Source organism: Diceros bicornis, chromosome 18 (genome assembly GCF_020826845.1).
Source record: "Diceros bicornis minor isolate mBicDic1 chromosome 18, mDicBic1.mat.cur, whole genome shotgun sequence".
Taxonomy (NCBI): Eukaryota; Metazoa; Chordata; class Mammalia; order Perissodactyla; family Rhinocerotidae; genus Diceros; species Diceros bicornis.
In genome coordinates this window covers 6394351-6410540 of record NC_080757.1, presented here as the reverse complement: position 1 = coordinate 6410540, position 16190 = coordinate 6394351, and the positions used below count along the sequence as shown (strand labels likewise).

Genomic DNA, 16190 nt, shown 5'->3' with positions numbered 1-16190 from the left:
CCGCTGCAAAGAGTTAAGACCCCGCTCCCCAGACTCCCCTGGCCGCTCCAAGTCCCCGGTCCCCGCTCGCCGCTCCTGATTGGCTGGGCTCCTGTCAGTAGTAAAAAAGTATCAGATAGCAAACTTGGGACCTTCATAAAGGCGTGGTGGTGATACTCCGCAATCGCTGGCAGCTGATGACATCAGCCAAGAACGCCTGGGATGCCGCTGCTCCTGGCCAAACTCAGAGGAGGAGGAGGAGGGTCCTGCTGGCTAAGAGTTAATTAGCCCCGCACAGCGAGGGGGGAGCCGCCAGTTTTCTGGGGACACTGGTTTCGGTCACTGGCTGCCACTGTACTCCTGCCCAGGGGAGCTCCCGGAGAGTTGGATGAATTCTGGGTTGTTAGCTGCGGTCAGCTGGGCTCCCGGGAGCCTGTTCCTGGTGGAAAACAGGGGGCGTCTGGCAAAGGGACCAGCGGCTCGTGAGGCTCAACATGACACTCCTGGGGTCTGAGCACTCTTTGCTGATTAGGAGCAAGTTCAGATCAGGTAGGGCTAAGGCATTTAGCATTCCTTCTTAAACTTTCCTCTTCTGCACTTCTCAACTCTAGACTGGCTTTCCAATAAATGTTTCAAAGCCTGCCGTGGCTACTCTAGCGTTGTTCCCCAAAAGCACATTTTGGAAGTGAAAAATTATTTGACTTGGGGGGGCCTTTAATGTCTTCCGTTTGAAATACTTTGAGTTGCTGAGTGTGGTTTTTGTTTGTGAAAAGGCCAATCTTTTTATTTTAGTTTTTTTCTCTGTAGCTGTGAATAGACATTTTAGAGGGGTACATCCAAAAGGAACAAGTGTGAAAATGAACAAATAAGGGGTTTCAAGTTTGAGAACTGCCTGATATCAGTTATAATTGCTGAGAAGATGAACCTGAGGCTGTGTATTAGATACTGGGGTCATTTAAAATGTAGCTAATCCAAACAAATGTATTTCCCAAAAAAGTCACTTGGGGGAAGTAAAAATAGCAAATTTGGAGCACACCAAGTATTTAAAATGACATCACTGTAGGAGAAAAAAAAAAGTCCAGTGCCACAAATATTTTTTTCCAAACCATCTGATATTTATAAATGGAGAATTTTCCCCCAAATATCTGTGTTAGTAGCGCATAGAGAAACTTCTCAAAGGACGCTGAGTGAAGGTGAGTGGAAGGGAGAGATGGGAATTCTCACTGCTCCTTGCCAAGGGTTGGTGTAGGCGCCCAAGGAAGGTAGCAATGTGTGAGTCTCCACATGCAGACAGGGAGACACTTGCCTTCTTAAGTTCTTCCTCAATAGCTCTGTGTACAATATTCGTTTTATAAAAGCAGTAACAAACTGCTCAATAAATGACAGAACTCCTACTTAGCAGATGGATTAGCATTCCACATGACAGGTGTTAGAAGGATGCTGGCATTGTTTGCTTGGTTTTCCTCAGCCCTTCTAAATGGGACCACTCAGTGTTTCATGTGGGATGGATGTTTCAAAAATGAGACGAGTGGATGCTGGAAAGTAAGGATGGTCTGTGACTCCCTCCGATGCTCCTGGCTTTGAGATGTCTGCGGGATCAATTGGAGATGTTCTTAGGCTCTGTACTGTTGAAACAAGATGAAAACTCGAGAGCTTAGGCGGCCACAGGACTCAGTGCCCTGAAGCTCCGAGGGGGCGAGTCTGCCAGGCACCAGTTGGCAGTAGATTAAGTCCTTCTCCTTTCCATGGTGAGGTGAGGTGGTTGGTCTGTGAATCTGCTGGAGACATTGCCACTGCTTTGTAATTTGGTCAAAACCGCAAGGCAACACTGCCACCTTTCTGAAGAAGAGAGGATGTGGATCTGTTTTGCAAGAAGCCACGTTCATTTCAAATGCACCCTTGTCAGTTTTGTGTGCGGGGCAGAGGAGGGGCTGGTTTGTCTCTAAAAGGATTTGGTGAGGTACTTGATAGTAGAATTGCAAAACACACTTATCAAATGAATCCTTCCTTCAACTGAAGTGCAGAGGAGAGGGAAGACAATGTTTGCACTGCTCTTAATTCCTGTCTTAGTGAACTGGCAGAGTCCTGGGGTCTCCCAGGTAGACTCTAGAGCTTCTGAGAATTCCAGTCGCCACGTCGTTTTTTGTTTTTTTTTAAGTTTGGACAAGCTTTTGTGTCACTGGAAGGGTGGCCTCAGGAAAACGATCTGAAAGCAGACACAGGATTGCTTAATCCTCCAGGTCTGATAAACAGGGAAGCTGGGGTCTGGAAATGGACAAAGTGGTTTGGTTACCTGAGATGCAAAGGATTGGTAATCTCCTGAAAGAGAAGAAAAACAAGCAGAATGTAAAACTACATAAATGTCATGTTAAGTACAGTGATTATTCTTCCTAGATATAATTATAGTATAGCTGCAACAGCACAGAAGTCTGGCTGGCAGCATGCTAACGAGAGGCCGGCCTCTTCCTAAGAGAACTTGGTTTATTTTGTGGCTAACAGTGGATAAGGAAGGCTTCTTCTCTGTTTTGATTTCTCTCTCTTACTCCGTTTTTTTTTTCTTCTTTTCTTTCACGAGCTACTAAAACGTAAACTCATACAACTCTTTCCGTCTCACTGCTAATGTTTGCTTCGATAGTAGACTTGGTGCTACGTATTTCTTTAAAAATATTTCAAAAAATAAATGAAACTGAATTACTCTCTGATCACAGTGAGACTCCCGGTGTTGTAGGGCTTGTTTAGAGTTGGGCAGATAACTGCCCCGACTCTGAAATTGACATGTATGGCAGCATTCTCCAGCCAGCTTTCTATAAGCTATATTCGAGTCACCTTGTTATTAAGTATAAAATCATGCTACAGGAGCAGTAAACTATGAAAGTTTACATGTATGAACATGTTTAGTGATATAAATTTATCTTATTTGGGAGGCTGCAGGGTTTCATGGCTGAGTGTGTGGGTCCATCGCCAAACTCGCTGGGTTTTTAGCAGGGGCTTCTGCTTACTAGCTGTATAACCTTGAACCTTGGATAAACTACACAATTCTGTCTGCCTCCTTTTGCCTCATTTGAATAATGAGGGTGATCATAGGGTTGTTGTGAGGATTAAATGTGATTGTGTAAATAGAGCACTTAGAAAATTGCCTGGCACTTAGTAAGCCCTCAAAAAATGTTGTTCTATTATTAATATTATTAGGCAGCGGGAGCCTGCGTGGGTCACTTGCTTTCTGAGTCCTGGTTACTTAATCTGTAAATGTCAAGGTTGGCCTAGGTGATTTCTCAGATTCTAGTAACATTTTATGGATCTCTAGAAACACGGAAAGATTGGGAACAAGCAAAATTGTGATTGGGCTGTGTGGCAGTTGGGCATAAATGTCAGGCAGTTTACGTAAATGCAGTAATTAGCGTTACTTTTAAACCACATTTTTACCGTTTTTAATCTTCTCACTGTCGTTTGTCAATATCTGTAATCGGTATCACTGTCAACAATTTTCCTCAATATCATGATCCTTCTGTCAACAAAACACGAGGGTTCGTATGTATGTGTACACACACGCGTGTGCACGCACACGCACCATGCACAAAAGATCAAAAGGGGAAAGAGAGGTCCATTAATGGATTTTGCTTCTAAAGAACTGTTGTGTTTCTTTTATTTCTTTCTCTTTTTCTCCTCTTCCCATTCAAACAGCCCACAAAGGCAGACTCTGGTACCTACCAGGACCTTGCCTCCATCCCCTACAAATTTAGGGTTGTCAAATTTAACAAATAAAAATACAGGATGCCCAGTTATGAACAATGATTAATTTCTTAGCATACTGCAATATTGGGGACATACTTTTATCTGGAATCCAAATTGAACTAGGCATTCTGTATTCTATCTGGCAACCCTACTTACAATCTGAGCAGTCTTTGATCAACACTCTCTGCTGCCTGTCCGATATCCTATCAAGCTCTCAAGATCTGGGTGCCCAAAGACTCCTCAAAATGCAAATTTTGCACGTTAGTCATGAAAGCAGAAGACTCAGAGTGAGGAGGGGGTGCCGTGAGCATGAACTCTGGGTCCTCTGTGGTAGAGCCGGCATATGGATTTAGGAAGAACATGGGACTTCCCTTCTGGCTTTCTGGGGGGAGAAGGATAGGCTCAGGAGGTGGACTGGTGCTCAGGTAGGTACAGGGGCTCTAGGACTTGAGGCCACAGCTGAAAGAAGCCAAGGAACATGCAAAGCAGGCGTGGGAGAAGCAGTGGCTGAACTCAGCTAAATGTTTGGTAGTGGAACACACCAACACCGCATTCTTCTACCCCAAGAACATCCAGGCACAGGCCTCCAGAGTCTGCGATTGCTGTTTGTCCTTCCAGAGAAAGCAAAGGACATCTCAGGACTCTGATGGTCATCCTCTCTGTGCTTTCTCTGTCCTCCATCCTTCAGATAACCTAAAAGGACTACTGATTTCCACTTTAAGCTAGATCTTTAACATCTCTGGGACTGAATTTTCTCTCCTGTGAATCGGACGAAGAGATTGGTCCTGAAGATTTTTACCATAATGGACACTGTTGAAGAAATTTCCACCATTATCTCAAGAGAAGCCCAGGCTCTGGGCCTACTGTCACCATTAGTTACTTTTATAACCTAGGACAAATCATCTAAACTAGAAGAGCACCTTATTACACATTATGGGAAAGGTATTCTTCTAGGTTAAATTATTTGTCCTAGGCTATAAAAACAAATTTTATATAGTTGTATATACGAGGTCAATTTAATTGACCTCTTCAGATCTCATTTTTGTCACCTACGAAATAGAGGATTTTGGCTGATTCATCTCTGAAGTTGCTTCCAGCCCTAAGATTTGATATTTTTCCAAGTTAATGGCCCTGAGTATTTTTGTAAAGTTTTGAAGACTGTAAGTTTCCTAAAAGCATTACTATGACATTTTGAACTGTTGTATTCTCGGGGGACTGGACGTATAGTAGATGCTTAATAAATACTTTTTGATTGGATAAATCAATAATTCACACTTGTCTTGATAATTAACATAGTATTCTAAGAAAATTATTTCAATTGCTTCATATGCTTAGTCTTCTTTTCAAAATTTCATTGACAACCTTTGGGTGTGAAGCCTACTGGAGCACAAATATCTTAACCATTCTGCAATTCCATCTTGCAATTGAAATGACCAGTAGAATATTTTAAGTTTGAGAAAACTCGTTTCGTCAAAATCTTTCAGGAAGTTCTACTAGATGTAGTCAGAATAGGAAGAAGCGGAGGGCTAAGCATCACTCTCGGCTTCTGTACAAACCATTCATCACTGAACTTCTTCCTTCCTTTGCTGACAACCACTAATTCCTTTCTCAGCAATGGCATAAGCTTCCTATTGCTGCTGTAGCAAATTACCACAAACTTAGTGGCTTAAAACAGCACAAATTTATTATCTAATAGTTATGGAGATCAGAAGTCTTAAAAGGGCCTCAGTGGGCTAAAATCAAGGTGTTGACAGGGCTGCATTCCTTTCGGAGACTTTACAGGAGAATCTGTTTCCTTGTCCTTTCTAGATTCTAGAGGTACCTGCGTCCCTTGGCTTGTGGCCCCTTCCACCGTCAGCAGAGGCAGCAGTGCAGCATCTTCAAATCTCTCTCTGACTTCCACTTGTCTGCTTCTGTCTTCCATATTTAAAGAATCTTGTGATTCCTTTGGTCTCATCCAGGATAATCTCCCTATTTAAGGTCAGCTGATCAGCAACTGAATTCCTTCTACAGCCTTACTTCCCCTATGCGTTGTGTCTTAGTCAGCATGGGCTGCTATAACAACATATCATAAACTGGGTTGCAAAACAACAGAAATTTATTTTCTCACAGTTCTGGAGGCTGGAAGGCCGAGATCAGGGTGCCAGCATGGTTAGGTTCTCTTGAGAGCTCTCCTCCCGGCTTGGCGATGGCTGCCTTCTTGCTGTGTCCTCACATGGTGTAGAGAGAGGGAGAGAGGGAGAGAGAGAGAAAGAGAAAGAAAAAGAGAGGAGAGACAGAGAGCTCTCTCCAGCATTTCTTCTCATAAGGACACTAATCTTATCATGAGGGCCCCACCCACATGACCTCATCTAAACCTAATTGTTTCCCAAAGGCCTAATCGCCAAATACCATCACACTGGGAGTTAATCCTTCAATATATGAATTTAGTGGGGGGCATAATTCAGTCCATAGGACCATGAAGGTAACATATTCACAGGTCCCAGGGATTGGGACGTGGACATCTTCGGGGGGCCATTATTCTTCCTGTGACGGCAACTTCCATTATGGCATTCCCAACTGTCACAACTCCACAATGCCTCTGTCCTGCAGACTTCGTTCTGCAGAATTTTTCCCTTAATATGGGTATCTAGCCATAATCCCAATGATTTCCCCATGATGGTCCACAGAAGACTAATTCCACAGGATGTTAACAATTGTTCAGCAGGAAATTGAAAAAAGAGGGAGGCAGAGGATACTAAAAAATTAAATTGGATTTTTTAACTGCAGAATATCTCAAAGACCTTAGTATTTCTAATGTATATTATGAACTTCTAAAAGGCAGTGATTCCCAAACGTGTTTCACATTTATTCACATAGCATCCCATAGGGTAGGTTTAATGGGACAAACTCATTGTGGAAAATTTTGCTGTGAACAGAGAAGCTCATAGTTTCAACAGTGGTTTATTTAATGGGGTTAATCTCTGTATGCAGGTTGCTGGCAAGCCCTCTGCACCCACCCAGGTAAGAACTCGGATGGTTTTCCTTCCTGGCTGCTTACTTCCATGCTGGCTCACCTTTCACTCCTCAAACCTCTGTTATTTATTGGTGTCAGGCACCAGCGCCCCACCCCAGGATACCCATCGTAGGGCTATAATCCCTGTCCTCAAGGAGCTCACAGGCAACCTGAAAAACGCTGGAAAATGCTGTATGAGAGTTACCTATTTATTAATTGATTCTTTCAGCAATTATCTCTTCCATGTTTCCGTTATCATGGAGACTGCCAGGAGCTGGGGACACAATTAGGGAGCAGAAAAGACACATTCAGTGTCCTCACATGGAATATTAGAGCTGACCTTCTGACACTGTGTGCATGGTTCCAGCAAACTGTGCCTTCAGAAGTCCACATGAGAACCCAGTTAGCTGGACCTTAAAAGATGAGTGTATTTTACTTCCTAAATGGGGATTAAAAATCTTTTTTAAAAGCCAAAAGAACATTCAGGGTCTGGCTCAGGCCAGCTGCTTGAGACCACTGCTCTGGCCTCAGGTCCAACTGGCCTTCCAGTCAGAAGGCCTTCCCGCACCTCTTAATAACCATACAAGAGCCCCATCCTCCCCCCGCAACCCCGCACCCTCTCTGCCTTATTTTTATCCATAGCTCTTATCACTACCAGGCATATAAACATGTTACTTGGTTTTTCGTTTATTTTGTCCATGAGGGCAGGAATTTTTGTTTGTTTGTTTTCCCTGCTTTATTCTCCAGCACCTAGAACAGTGAGTGGCATAGAGAAGCCACCATTAAATATGTGTTGTAAATGCATTTTATTCTTCCCTCAAAGAATACTCAAAAACAAGAAAAGTAAATAATATATGTTTTTACATATTTTTAGGCATATGAATGTGTGCATTAAAACTAGAACAAAAAGGGGATGAGTGAATATAAGTGCAAAATTCAGAAAAGTAGTTACCTCTGGAGTGGGAGAGGCAAGATGAGGAGATAGGGGCGTAGCCCGAAGTCAGAAAAAGGTTATTGGTGGTGTTCTTAAGTTAGGCGGTGGTTAGGCAGTGGTTGCATGCATGTTAAGTATTAAGCAAATTAATTAAACAGTGTTCACTCATGGGTCAATGATGATAGTGTGACAGTGCGACATGGACCAAGGATTAGGTTAATCCAATTTTGTGTACCTGAGGCCCTTTTAAAAAAAAATTTTTAAGACCAGAAAGAGTAACATTCATCTTTTATCTGCTCCAGTATATGACAGTCAGTAAGATTTTGTCAAATTGGATTGAACCAAATTGAATGGATTCTAATCTAATTGGATTAAGTTGGAGAATAACAGACGTGCATGGCAGAAGCAGAAGTGCTCAACCCCAGGGTTAGAATTTTGCATACTTCAAAAAAGCCAAACCTGAGTAGGAGATGCTAGAGCACCAAGTAGCCTTTCGTCTCGTTTATCTCCATCTCATTAGCAAGAAATCACTGGTCATCTAGCAGATGGTGACCAGCTGTCTTGAAGCTCTGCCCAGATCGGGAAGGAGGAGCGAGCAGGTGCATTTCACAGGTAGCGCCTTCTCAGGCTCACTCCTGCTCTCTTGTGAGCAGAGTGAAGGTGGGAGCCCATCACACCTGTTTTCTGATTCCATGACCTTAAATAGCCTTAGGGAATATCCCCATTTCACAGATAAGGTGAAAGTCAACTTAGAAAGTCAACTCAGCTCCCTGGGCCTTTGTTTCCATGCTGATAAAATGATTCCTGCCATTTGTGAGGGAAAGACCTTCGTGGAATTATTGAGGGTTTTACAGAAAGAAGCCTCTATTCCCCATGTGGGAAGGGATTACTTGACCTGGTGGCATGTCAATTGCACGAGAGAAGCGTGGACTAGTTAAAAGGTTTGTTTATTTTGTGTGTGTGAGGAAGACCAGCCCTGAGCTAACGTTCAATGCCAATCCTCCTCTCTTTTGCTGAGGAAGACTGGCTCTGGGCTAACATCTGTGCCCATCTTCCTCTACTTTATATGGGACGCTGCTGCAGTATGGCTTAACAAGCAGTGCATCAGTGCACAACCCGGATCTGAGCTGGCGAACCCCAGGCCGCCGCAGCAGAGTGTGCGCACCTAACCACTTGCGCCACCCGGCTGGCCCCCCTAGTTAAAAGGTTTTGATGAACATAAGTAAGATTTAAAAAAAAAAAAACAACCATTAGCCAAATAATAGTTTTGCAGTCTTATGATTTTAGTACTTGGATTTTCAATGTTATTAAGCAGATAGTGTGTGATTTTTTGTCAGTAATTTGCACTAACTTCTATTCTGATATCATCCAGATCAGCTAGTAAATCAAGCTTTACTTAACTAGATTTGGATCATCATTCTTAGATAAAATACAAAGGTCTCCAAATTTTGTTTTAATAAAATGTATCGTTTATTCCCAGAAATTTAGAGTAAATAAGACTGATTCCTGACTTTTATTTTTATGGAGCACAGCAAAGTGCCCTCCGGAGCCACTGCAGGAAGAACAATTTCTTTCTTTTCTCCTGTTAGTTGAGGGAAGATGAATTCTCCCATGTCCCTATAGACACTCTTGGAGTACTTCTCTCACATTTCAATCACTCCAGTTGACACTTGCTGTATTCAGCCACCTTAGATCATTAGAGAAGCAGTAGGAACAGTGCATTAAGCCACTGTAGTGTTGTCAAATGTATTTGTTGGGTTCCCTCATGTATAGGAACTTAGCCATCACTTGGTATGTGTAGCAACGATGAGCGACTATACAACCTCTCAAATACTCCGTATGTCTTGCCTAACACCTCTTATCTGGCACCCAGGTTTGAACTACCACCCCTCAATCTGCATCTCTTTTTCCTCAGCCTCTTAAGTCGTACAAAGTCATCAGTTCTTTCTCATAAAATATAGTCAAATAGCCTTAGGGAATATCCCCATTTCACAGATAAGGTGAAATGAGAGGAAAATACCCTGTGAACTGTTCTGCCTTTCCTGTTTCCAGAAACACTCTCCCTTCAGGAAGTCATTCAACTTTGTTCTCCTCACGACTGGTTGGGCTGGTTTCTCAGTCTGAGGTAAAGTTTTTGATACTTTTGATACCCGGAACTTTTTGATACTCAAGCTCCGGGTAGGGCAATAAGGCTCCAAAACAGGCTAAATCCAGAAAATACTTTTCAACATTAATTGAACAGTAATCTCCTCCATACTTTAAGTGTCTTTGCTATTTTGTGTTCCCTTCCTGTCCTTGTCCAGATGTGTAAAGAATTTTACAAAGTTATAGTCAGAACATATGTGTAAGTTATATTTGGACTTTTTATCAGTCAGCATAATATCATAAGTAGTTTTTCAAACTGCTACATAGCAGCATAATTCTAGCTTTAACAACTGTCTCATATTCCACAAAGTGAGTATATAATAATTTACTAAACCTTCCCTACTTTTATTGGAAAATTAAGCCAGTTATAATTTTTATATTATAAATAACACTACTATGAAAATCTTTATGCACATAACCTTTTTCTTCCTCTGGGTTGTTTTATAGGATACTCGTTGTTTAGAGTAAATATCCAAGTGTGGGAATAATGAATATGAATCTTTGTGATCCACTATCTTAGCTGGTATTTTTGAAGCACTTACAATGTACTAGGCTTAACCCTAGTCCTATTTTCACATGGCAATGAACGCTTGGCCCTATAATAGAACTAACTCAGAGTCATCTTGGGTACTTATCGATTGGTGACTGATATTCACTGAGCTTTTCACACCTATTCAGTCAAGAATAAAAAGGAAAAGGAGCCACAATTACCTGATACCTTTGGAAACTTCTATGTGACCTGCTATTTGAGAACCATCTGTTACCATATATGACTGGTGCTTCATGAAAGGAGAAGAGGACTAGGAGTTACTGGGAACCTATTATCTGTGACACTTTTATTATCTCATTTAATTCTTACCAAAATGCTATGAGACAGATGTGATTATCCTCATTTTATAGATGAAGAAGTTGAGGCTTAAAGATGTTAAACGACTTGGTCAGAGTAACATAACCAATAAATGGCAGACGCCAGATCTGATCCCATTTGTTCCACTGTGCCATGATGACCATCTCTATTACAACCTAAACCTCCCTACCCCCACCCCCTACCCCCGCCACACAGACACACACCTGGACCAACGGATGTAATATACCTCATTCCGGACTAGAAATCCAGGCATATACCCAATTGCCATTATTGTCCTTGATTTCCTAAATAGTGATTTATTAAGCTACTTGTTTCTAGTACTAATTAGCCTATAAATTATATATGCCATCTCCCTCAAATCCCAGGACTTTTACTGAAACTTGGCTATTTAAATCTCAGTTTATTTGAGGAAAAAAATTCAAGATATTTTTGAAAACTAATAACAATAGGAATAGATTTGTCCTAAGACCCTAAGCATAGCTAAATAAGAAGTATCTAGTAACAGAGTAGAACTGTGGTTGCAGAGGCAGGAGGATGGGGAAAATAGGGAGAGGTTGGTAAAGTGTGCAAACTTTCAGTTATAAGATGATCTGAGGATCTAATGTATAATGTGGAGACTATAGGTGATAACACTGTGTTGTATAATCGAAACTTGTTAAGAGAGTAGAACTTAAATGTTCCCACAAAAAAAAAAAAAAGATAAATACGTGAGGTGATGGATGTGTTAATTAACTCAACGGGGGAATCCTTTCACAATGTATACACGTATCAAATCATCACGTTGTACACTTTAAATATATTATAAGTTTATTTGTCAATTATACCTCAATAAAGCTGAAAAAAATAAAAAAAATATCTAGTAATTAGTATTAAGAGTAAAACAGACAAATATTATCAGTGGATCAGAATTGTGTATGTGTGTGTATACATGCACATATACATTTATGTGCATATGTATGACTTTAATCTCTAGTTAATTATTAGTTATTAATCTCTATTAATAATGGTGGCTGTTCAAATCAGCAATAAAATATGTGATTAAAGTTTGTTGGGAAAATCAATTATCCATTTGGAAATAAATGGTTTCAGCTATTTCATAGTATATTTTAAAATAAATTTCATATGAATTAAAGAGCTAAGGAAATCTTTAAAATATTAGAAGAAAACAGAGGAGAGCAATTTTATAATCTTGGAGTGGGACGAACCTTTCCAAGCATGTCGCCAAGGTCCGAGTAGAAAAAAATTGACATATTTGGCCACTTAAAAAGTTTAAAATGCTACGTGGAAAAAAAAGTGACCAAAAGAAATTTAAAAGTCAAACAGTAGATTGAAAGAAAATACTTGAAATGTGTATGCCAGACAAAGTTATTAAAAGGACTTCTAGAAATAAGACTAAAAGCACATAAACTAATAGAAAGATAATTCAAGGGGGAAAAATAGTCAATAAGTACATGCAATAAACTCACTAACATTCAAGAAAATGAAAATTGAATGAGCAAGATACCATTTTTTTCAAACATCAGATTAGCAAAAATTTAAAATATTGATAGCATTAAGTATTGGACAAGTATGCAGAAATAGGCATGTATATCCTGTTGATGAGCATATCTGTAAAGCCTTAAGGGATGCAATTTGACAGTTTCTATTGAATTTTAAATGAGCCTCACCATCAACCAAGAAACTTCAGGGCATCTAATCTAAAGAAGTACTTGTATGTACAAGGATTTTCATTGCATCATACTTTATAATGCAAAAAAGAGATGGAAACAACATAAACATCCATCAATGGGGCATAGTTAATTAAATTATGGTACACTCATACTATGAAATACAATAAAATACAATGCAAAGCAAAAAAGAAATGATAAATTTCTATATAAACTGACATGGAAAGATCTCCAAGACATATAATTAATTTTTTAAAAAAGCAGATTATGAAACAATCAGGAAACATATTTGCATTTATGTTTTAAAAAAATTACTTAGACGTAAATACACAGAAAAAACCTTCAAGAATATAAGTCAAACTGTTCACAGTAACACCCAAGGGTGGGAGGAGGGCGTGACCTTGTCTTCTCTTTACCATTTGAATCTTTTAAAGTCGGAATGTTTTGGTATCTATGTAATTTTAAAATACGTCTAAAGTAAAAGGAGAAGTTGACAACATCATATTGGTAGGAGAAAATAACACGTTTCTATAAGTCTAATCAAGCAGACAAAAATTCCAACGAGGATTTGTAGGATATGAATACTAAAGATCAATTATCTATTTTAAACATATTACATGACATAAAATATTAGAAGACAATTTTCAATTTAGCGCCCTCCCCAAACACACACACACAGAGAAATGTCAATAAATTGTAAATATCAGGCTCATTTCTTGACCATAAGACAGTAAAAAAAGGAAAATACTTTTAAAGCGAAATATTTTAAATTCAAAGTTAAGGATCAAAACACACCACAAACATACCAAAAGTGTAATGCACAGAAAAAAGCATGGAAAGACCCATACCCAAAGGGATTATCTCTGGGTGTGAGACTATGAGTAATTTTTAATTTTTCTTATATTCCTGTATTCTTTATTTTGATTATCTATTCAGTGTCTCTTATATCTTCTATAATAAACAAGAAAAACTTTGGTAATAAATTAGTTAGCAGTGAACGTTGTTTGCTAATTTATTTTTAAGTCATGGTGCAATGGGGGATAAAGATACCTTATCTGAGGGACAACTAAATCGGGAGTTGGCTGAACACCTGGGAGGTGTTATTTAAGTTGTTATTAAATTTCTGCCGATCCTAGAGCATGCTCACATTCAAACTACAACCGAGTGAACTTGCTTCTCAGCTGAGACTGAAAACCTGCAACCCCTAATATTAATTTATGTTGGAAAATTTGACCGTGTACGTTGTGGCATAGGCCCTGCAGTCTCGCTGACCTGGCTTCAAATCCTGGCTCCAGCCTTCCTGGCTGTATGAACTCGAGTGTGTCCTTCAAGCTCTCGAACCTCCACTTCTCCATTTGTAAATGTGGGAACAAAAATGCCTCCCCCATGGAAATCCTGTGGGGCTTTAGTGCATATAAAAAGTGTTTGACATAGTACAGGAATGTGCTTATGAACTCTATAAATGGTAGCAATTTTATTCAGAGATTAATATTAATTATTATATTAATATGCTCTAGTATGTTGATTTACAATATTTTAAATAATTTAAATGATATTATAAAATGTCATATTGTTTCTAAATTAACGACAACCAGCCTCTCGTGATTCTCTCTTAAGATTTGCTGTTAGCTCTTCTCATTTCTTTTTACCCTAGGTTGTGTTTAAGAGTGATACAGATGATTATTATCATTATAGAATTTACACTGTATTCTATAAAGTGATTTATACACATATTATCGCTTTTTCTCTCCTTTGCAAAAAATTTTGCCAGGAAGGCATTATTATCATTTTCATTCTCCAGAGAGGGGTGGTGGTCGTCCAGCTCAGGTCTTTATGTGTTTCCAGAGAAAATCTAGGCCTTGTCTGGGGCCCTTGTGGGGTTTCTAGAGGCTGTAAGGATCAGCAAAAGCTCATGGCTGCTTTGCAGGCTCCTCTGAGAGCGCAGATCCTACACCCTTATAATTGAAAATGTTACCCAACCAAGTGGGCTCACGTCCTGATGAGTTAAATAAGACTCCACACCAGTGGAAGTTGTCTAACAAAGTAAAGTGTATTTGCAGCAAATAGGAGGCCATGAGGAATCATTTCCAAAGTCATGGCGTCCCAAGCAAAGGGAAGCAGGAACTTGTATCTTGGTTGCAGAATGAATATTCAAAAGGTAGGGGCAGCTATTCACTTGCGCAGGCTCAGTTGGATAACACACTTCCACATACTGAAGCCTAAGCTCCTCCTGGAGAGATCTTTGCACTAAAAATGAGGCAAAGGTCATGGGCGTAGCTCTGGTGGTGAGGCTTGGTCAGTTTCAGGATGGCTGGTGGTTACATCTCCTTAACACACAAAAGGAAAAGAAACAAACGGAAAAACAGTTAATTGCTTCCAAACCCACCTTTGAGTTTCTTGAGGCACTTAGTCCCTGACAAAAATAATGTTCTGTCTAAAGCTGAAACCCAGGGGAAGAGCTCTCTCCAGAGGGAACAAAGTTTGGGGCTCAGACAGCCCGTGGAGCAGTCTGCTAGATTGTGACACCTTAGGTTTTTATAGCGCATTAAACTCTCCCCAGGTCACATCAGTTAATATGCTTTTATTTTTAAATTTTTAAATTTTATTTATGTATTTTTTCCCCCAAAGCCCCAGTAGATAGTTGTATGTCATAGTTGCACATCCTTCTAGTTGCTGTATGTGGGACGCGGCCTTAGCATGGCCGGAGAAGCCGTGAGTCGGTGTGCGCCTGGGATCCGAACCCGGGCCGCCAGCAGCGGAACGTGCGCATTTAACCGCTAAGCCACGAGGCCAGCCCGGCCCAATATGCTTTTATTTTTATACCAACTCTGTGAGATTGCAAAGCTGGCCATACAGATGAGGAGACTGAGGGTCAGGGACATTAAGAAATTTGCCCAAGGTCATCCAGTAGATTTAGAACCAGAATTCTGGTTTCTGGGCTCCCGGAACCAAGTTCACTATGTGACCCCCCCCAGGAATGTGCAGCCAGAGAAACACAAATGGTGCTGAGATAGGCAGATGCCTGGCTCTGAAACCAGTGGCTCCCGCAACAAAATGGTGCCTCTGCTTAAAGCTTTCTTAGCACATGGCAGCCATCTACACTGGCTTCAAGATTGAAAGAACTAGATTAGAAGGAGAGGTAAAAATCCAGCAAGTCGAGCACAGTTTCGGCTGGGAGAGGAGAACAGGATGAGACATAGAGATTGCAAAGGAACCTTTGGCTTAGTAGAATGCCAGCCTTTGAAGAGGTTCTGGTCTTAAGATACAGATTAGAACCCAATGCCATGGAATATCCCAGAGACAGAGAATGTTCTAAATGTTATGTCTGGTTGCTTCACAACCTGTGTCTAACAGCGGGGACAAGACTGTTTTCTATCATTTAAAAAAATTTAATACACCTACATTTACTATTTTCCCAAACTGTCAAGGTAGGGTACAAGTATACTAACGAAAGACAAGTATACGTGTATACTTATACATGTATATATGTGTGTATATATATATATATATATATATATGTAGTCATGTGCCACATAGCTACATTCCAGTCAACAATGGATAGCATGCACAACAGTAGTCTCATGAGTTTAGTACCATACAGCTTAGGTGTGTAGTAGGCTATCTCATCTAGGTTTGTGTAAGTGCACCCTATGATGTTCACACAAGGACCAAATCAGCTAACGATGCATTTCTCAGAACATGTCCCTGTTGTTAAGCTATGCATGATTGTATATATATACTCACACTGTTATATATATACATATATGTCTTTATTAGTACTCACAATAATATATATACTATATACTAATAGATATACTGATATATACAGAGACATATATATTGTATATACTCACCCTAATATATATATCA

The 16190-nt window shown here is 40.2% G+C and overlaps 1 protein-coding gene across 1 annotated transcript in view; it reads left to right on the top strand.

The window, feature by feature from the left end:
* Nucleotides 1-232: 232 nt before the first annotated feature.
* The window catches only part of MYOCD (myocardin), a 92052-nt gene continuing 76094 nt past the window's right edge, over nucleotides 233-16190 (top strand). The window contains exon 1 of the mRNA XM_058559258.1: nucleotides 233-528. Within this exon, the coding sequence (XP_058415241.1) occupies nucleotides 474-528 (55 nt within the window). The 5' untranslated portion in view covers nucleotides 233-473. The remainder of the gene's footprint in view (nucleotides 529-16190) is intronic.